Below are 6695 nucleotides of genomic sequence, written 5' to 3'. Positions count from 1 at the left end.
TGAAGTTGGGTCATGTGCTCGACCGTTTATCTGAATTAAGGTCGAGACGAGTCCGTGGTGGGGATAGTTTGTCTGACCGTCGTTTGGCGGCTTGGGGAAGTTCGCTGTCTCCGGATCTGAGGCCGATGGTGATGTCCGTTGCCTCCTCGGGCTTGGTGGAGTTTTTGAGGGAGCATGGTGGTGCGTCACCGGCGGTGTCAGTTTATAACGGCTCTCGTACAGTGGAGGTGCGTGCCCCCCCAAGTCGCCATCTGTGATGTGGGCTGTTGTGTCGACTTTTTGGGTTAATCTAGTTTGACCTGCCGCGCTTTTGCTGCCTTTGCTGCTTTGTGGTGTGTGCGTGTTGGAGGCCTAGTTTACGTCAGCGGCACATCCATGTGTGCCACTGCAATGTATGGGTTGCTTTGCCCAGCATCAGCCAACCTTTGGCGCTGTATTTGCTCCCGAAGCTTCTGCACACCATCTGAGGGGGCTGTGTGCTTGTGTGGCTGCGGATTGCGTTGCATAATTTGGAACGCACAACCATGGATTATGTAGACGGTTAGCCTTGTGCGTTTGTTTTTTTGATTGTTTTGTAGCTTTGTGTGTAGTCTGTGTGTGGGTTACTTTAATCATGCAACCATAATGTGTTTTTGTGGATTTATTTGGCTGGAATGCTTTGCACGATGAAGCTGTCCCAAGCCGTCTTCGCGTGCTCAACGGCGACTTCTCTGCCTCGACGTGTGTGCTGTTATGCATGGAGAAGTGTGGTGTGGAAACAGTCAAATATCGCAGACGTTTGCATTGAGCCTTCTATCCATTGGATCCCGTCTCCTCGTGTGCTCATGGCATTTTCGTTTCACGAGTTTTCGAGTAATGGGCCCAAATGTGTTTCTGCGGTGATGTTCTTTTTTTTTGTGTTTTTGTTGTCTCTGTCTTCCCCACCCCTCTCATTCCTGCCTGCACTCGTGCACTGTGTGTATCCTTCTCTCCGATGTGAGGGCTCGGTGTGTGTGTGTGTGCGTGTCTCCAGCCAATTCTACGAGTCACCGCTTGTATAGGGCGTTGTGGCAGCTGTGAGTGTTGTGGTTTCTCTTTTGCGTGGTTGTGCCTCGCTTTCTGCTATGGTGCTTGTGCTTTCCGTGCCGATGCATTCTCTGGACATTATACTACGTATATATATATATATTGCATATATATATATATGTCTTTTTATTTCCTTATACAATGTGCTCCCTCTCTTATACACACATATACACATATACACACATATATATATATATATATATATATATACGTATATACGTATGCACTTATATACCTATATAGCCTTATACGGAAGTTCGGTTTTTTTCAAGCTTATACATTTTCTTTTTTTCGCCTCCCATATGAGGAGTTTCCCCCCCCCTCCGTTTTTTGGGTCTTCGCTTTTCTTCTCTTTCTTGCTTGGCGTTGCGGCGCGTCCCTCGCAAAGTAGGAGATGCCACCGTTCCATGTGGGTCGTCGGCTGCTGCCGACGCCATCCTGACGGATAATGAGCAGAATCAGCAGGCGACGCAGACGCATTTACACAGCACTGTTGTGTATGAATGCGTTGCTATTGGCTATGCCAACTTCTTCGATTACAGCGTTGCTCTTGTCCATACTTTTTTGTGTTTGACAGTTCTTCTGTTCTATAGTGAAGTACTTCTTTGCTTTGTTATTATTAGTATTGGTGGTTGTGCCCCCGTAGATTGCGTAATGCTGTGGCTGTTCTGCCTGCTGTGTGTGTCAGCGCTGCGCTCAAACGCTGCGGTGCTGCGGTACGACGTGCAGACGTTGTACACCGGAGACATGACGAATCTTCCTGCTGATCATTGGGCGCAGTATAACCCCGATGCCTTTGACAAAGGTGCTCACTCCTTCGTCTCGAAGTATGACGATGCGCCAAGCTTTCAGGCGATTGGCATCGCCTCGCCCTTTTTCAGCCACGACTCGGTGTCGTGGCATGTGTCTTCGAACGGCTTTCTTGCCCCAACGCCCGCTCCGCTGTGCCAGTTCTTCTGCACAGAGATGGCGCTGGACACTCTGTTCGGCAACTACCGTTTCGGCGACACCGTGTACGGCGGCGGCGGCGATTGGCCCATGATCGGGCTCTTCGTTTCGGATTTGAGCCCCAACAGGGCGGAGGTGCTGTGGCCTGTGCGCTTATTCCTCGTGCCGGGCGGCGACAATGACGACAATTCTGAGCCTCAACGGGTTATTGTGGAGTTCCGGCAGGTCCCGGTGCTGCATTGTGAGGACGAAAATAACAAACTTACGGCGCAGGTGGAGGTGTGGGCGAACGGCACCATCGTGATGCGGTACAAGACACTGCCAACATGCAGCCGCGCCTCTGTGGGTCTTGTGCTGTCCAAAGACGAGCGCATCGTCGTGAGTACGAATGCGCGTCACGACGGCATCGCCGCTATTCGGTACGAACCGCAGATGGACACCTGCCCGGCGATTGTGGGCGAGGAGGCGTGTATGAGCAGAGGTGCCCAATGTGAGTGGTGTGCGGCGACGCAGGTGTGTGTGGCGGTGACGCTCGCCCAAAACAGCTGCCCCCGCGGGAGCTTTAGCACCAAGTCGCCATCGTCAGAGGCAGGTTTACCGGCGTTGAACAATTACTACAATGTGATCATTGAGCAGGATGTTCCGCTTGTGAGTGAGGCGTCATTGAATAACAAGACTCAAACGTACGACGAAAATGGACAGAATGAGCTCGAACTCGGCTTCAAATTCCCCTTTTACACCAAGGATCAGGCCACGCACATGACGAACAGAACATATATCTCGACATCTGGCTTTCTTTCGGTATTTTCCAGTTATCAAGGTTGCGGCCCCATCTGGAAGGTATGCCCAAATGGTAACTATAGCTTTGCCATCATGCCGTTTCTCACGGCACAGGACATGGACAGTGAGTCTGTGGTGACATACACTCAACTAGACGAACGCGTGACAAATGGCTCGCTGTGCGAGAATCCACCATGTCCTCGGGGTTTTTTCTTGGAGGTGTGCGCAATAAAGGCCGTGAAGCAGCCAATGCGCTCCTACACGTACCAAGTTTACATGGATGAAAGCGGTGTTATCGAATTCCGCTACGGTTTACCCGTTTTGACAGAGATCGCGACAAATAACACCGCTTTGCCTTTCTTCGCATACCCCACGCCCTTTATTGGTCTCTTCCGCCACCGACTAGAGGACCCTGCTACTATTATGGTGCCAGTGACCCTCGTTCGAACCGGTACGCGAATTCGCTTTGAACCAAAGAATATATGTAATGATTGCGGGCTTGGAGGATCATGCGACGCCAGTTCAAAGCAATGTGTGTGTGCTACGGGGTTCACCGGTGAGGCCTGCGAGCAGTGTGCCGCGGGATACTTTGGCCCGAAATGTCTGCCGTGCCGCACCTGTGAAAACAATGGAACCTGCGATCATGGCACCAACGGAACTGGACGTTGCCAATGCCCAGAACCCTTTAGCGGGGAAAGTTGCTCAGTGAGGTGTAACACATCTTTTGACTGCAGCAACTGCAACCTTCACGGTGGGTACTGTGAGTGCGGTATGTGCGTGTGTGATACAGCGTCGGGGTGGAGTGGGCCGCATTGCGACATCCCGTTTGATCCGTGTATGCCGCACTCATTCGGCGGCTGTCAGGTGTGCAACAATGATACGGTGAACAAGTGCGCCTTCTGCTTCGATTACACATGCTACTCAACTCTTCTCACGGGTACTGTAAATGAATACCCATGTTCTTACACCACTGCTGGCGAGGATACGGCGCTTTGTGTTCCAGTGAGGCAAAAACAGCGCGTCGCGGTAGACTTTGGCTTCATCTCTCTGTTCGTCCTGTGCTTATCCGCGGCGCTTTCCGTCATCGTCATTGTGGTGTTTACACGGATTGGTATGCGCGCAAGAGGCGTGTACGACATACATAGCAGTGGCGCTTCTGGTGGAGCACCAGACTACAGAGCAGGCCGTCGTGAGCGGTCAGTGGTGCAAGCCTTGTTTGTGCAGAAGGAGACGCTCAAAGACAGAAGAACGCACGTGCTCGGGATACCGCTGAAACAGATGCCGCTTGAAAAGTTGTATGAAGCCCAAAGGGAGAGCCAATCTAAGCGAAAGTAGTAAATGAATTTCGTTCGGAGCGCTCCCTCGACTATTTTCTTCCATGTGTAGTTGTTTTGCATACGTTTTGATTCTGTTGTGTGGCTACTTCTTTGTAGATTTTTGTATTCCCTCTGCTCTGTGTGAAGCAGCACGCGTTATATATATATATATATATAGAAGTGGGAGTGGGAAGGTGGGCTGGTGGCTAGCATCCAATCGAGCACCGCGACTTTTCTCTCTCTCTGTGTGTATGTGTGTGTGTGTGTTTGTGTGTGGCTGCTGTTCTGTTGCCGGGGAGGATAGGACACACAGGCGCAGCTTGCTTCCCCTCTTCTCCCTGACGCTTTGTCTTGCACTCTACTCATTGCACGTACACACACCCACTCACCCACACTCACATACACACTGCTACTCGTTCAGTGTGTACGTGTGTGTTCAAGGACCCACGCTGAGAAAAACCGACACAAGATGCCTGAGGTGAAAGCAGTGAAAGGAAAGGGGCGGAAGGTCGACAGCACATGGATGAAGAACCACCCGATGGAAGGGGATGACATCATTACGAGCTTCTACGATCTCCTGTGCAAGCGCAACCCCAAGACAATGAAGCCGTGCCGCAATGTCTTTGTTCCAGATACTGTCGTGTACGAGCACAACTTCCCACGCGGGTGGTACACAACGGATGTGAAGGCGCGGGAGGTGATGCGCAAACAGGGCAAAGACCTCGACGCCGCCACCATCGAGGCAGGCTTCAAACGCAACGTCAACGACTCCTGCCCTATTGTGGCAACGTACATGTCGACACTGGAGGAGGATCTGGGCGACGGCGTCACGGAGACCACAACGCAGGTGGAGGTACTCAACAAGGATACCATTGGCAGCTTCATTGCCCGCAAGCAGAAGCGCGAAGGAATCCTGCAGCGCTTTGTGTTCCCCAAAGGGTACCACAACAGCGTCATCAGGGCGGTGTGGAGCCCACGCATCGCGATGATTCAGCGGCGCACCAACAAGTTCCCAATAATGGACCGCAAGCGGGCGGAGAACGACCCTTTCGCCATCACCGTCACGTACGAAGGCCCGGAGTACCTCAGCGAGGAGGGCACTGTCTCCGCCCACATCGCGTTTGAGGTGAAGAACGTCTGCTCCGACATCGTCACCCACTTCTTCTACACGGAGCACAAGTACATCACGCGGATGGTGCTGTACTTCAAAAGCGACGTGAAGGACCGACTGTGGTTCCTGTGGTGCGGCTCGCTGCGCGTGGCCGAGCGCAACACACCGAGCGAGATGCCGGTGAGCCTCACCCCAAAGTTCGGCGAGCCACTGCGCAAGGGCGATATGGACGAGGACGAGGTCCTGCGCACCACCGACAAGGCCTATTTCATCGTCACCCGCGACGAGTTCTTCTACGAGACATACATGCGGGGCAAGATGTTGCGCACAAACGACACGGCGGCGTCGCTGGAGTCGCGGGGCCGTACGTCTGCTGCCTCCGCTGCGCGTTTGCCCGGGGCGGGCGCGGACACCGCAAGACCGAACGGGTCCAGCGATATGGAGGAGTTACCCCCGGATGTAATGGAGGCGCTGCGACACCTGCAGGCGCAGGAGGAGGAGGTGCTGGATACCTTCCGTGACATTTTCTACAAGGCTTATAGCCACTTCCTCAGCAGCTCTCCCCCAGCGTTCGACCTTGTGGTGCCAGCGCATGTAGTAAAGATTATCACGGAGGGGGACGTTGTGGATCTCATGCGGCTTCTGCGACTGAGGCCAAAGATCAGCGCTGAATTCACAATGGAGAAATGTAAAACAAGGGAAACAGATTCTGACGATGGTGATAATAATGCTGATGAGGCTAGCGACTTGGCATACATAATACCGCCAAAGCCGAACGCGCCAATCACGCAAATGAGCGACACGACGGACAGCTGGATCAAAGCGCTATTCTCCTCTCGCCGCGAGTTGTTGCGGCAGAACTACGCAACGGGGGGCACATCGCCGTGGACACAGTCGTCCATGCCGCCTCCTGACGCCCCAGCAGAATTGGTGTGGCATGTCGAGGCTGAACACGAAAGCCGCAAGACTGGCCGTGACTCCCGCGCCTCCCGCGCTTCTACTTCACTGCGAGAACTCTGACCGCGTAGGTGGGTGGCAGAGTTAATGTCTCAATGCGGTGGCGCCACCCTAAACGCATGATAGTTCACTGAATGTAATTGGAGAAGACACACCCAACAGAAGGACAGATCTATGAAATCAATGCGGGCAAAAACATCTACAAGAGGAAATGAGAGCGTGGCGCACCACTTGCCGCATTGCATGTACGTCGCGCTTTCCCAATTTGAAATATTGGCTTGCAGTAGTTTCTCTTTACTCTCTGTTGTGCTGACGGGTGATTTTTTTTTTCAAAACATTTTTTTGATCTTCTTCCATTCAACCAACCACCACAAAAGCAGATGTACTAGTTATTCGTAGTAGAGTAAGTGTCCCACGTCCTCCTGCCTGCGTTGTGGTCCCCCACGCCGTTTAATTGTGCGGCGGCGGGCTGAGGAGCTCCCGCCCCCTTGTGCTGCGCTTTGCCCCGCCACGCCGAC

At 52.9% G+C, this 6695-nt stretch overlaps 3 protein-coding genes across 3 annotated transcripts; all 3 read left to right on the top strand.

Moving 5' to 3' along the window:
* Nucleotides 1-653: 653 nt before the first annotated feature.
* On the top strand, nt 654-1040 carry DQ04_09241020 (hypothetical protein; the record flags this gene model as incomplete). The annotated part of the gene is made up of 1 exon (XM_009315869.1): nt 654-1040. The coding sequence occupies one exon, from the start codon at nt 654-656 to the stop codon at nt 1038-1040; it is 387 nt and encodes a 128-aa protein (XP_009314144.1).
* A 679-nt stretch (nt 1041-1719) lies between these two features.
* On the top strand, nt 1720-4128 carry DQ04_09241010 (hypothetical protein; the record flags this gene model as incomplete). The annotated part of the gene is made up of 1 exon (XM_009315868.1): nt 1720-4128. The coding sequence occupies one exon, from the start codon at nt 1720-1722 to the stop codon at nt 4126-4128; it is 2409 nt and encodes an 802-aa protein (XP_009314143.1).
* A 450-nt stretch (nt 4129-4578) lies between these two features.
* On the top strand, nt 4579-6240 carry DQ04_09241000 (hypothetical protein; the record flags this gene model as incomplete). The annotated part of the gene is made up of 1 exon (XM_009315867.1): nt 4579-6240. The coding sequence occupies one exon, from the start codon at nt 4579-4581 to the stop codon at nt 6238-6240; it is 1662 nt and encodes a 553-aa protein (XP_009314142.1).
* Between the last annotated feature and the right edge of the window lie 455 nt (nt 6241-6695).

This window comes from Trypanosoma grayi, assembly GCF_000691245.1.
Source record: "Trypanosoma grayi strain ANR4 Tgr_924_V1, whole genome shotgun sequence".
Lineage (NCBI taxonomy): Eukaryota > Euglenozoa > Kinetoplastea > Trypanosomatida > Trypanosomatidae > Trypanosoma > Trypanosoma grayi.
Note: the sequence above shows the minus strand (reverse complement) of the source record. Positions and strands in the feature narration are given on the sequence as shown.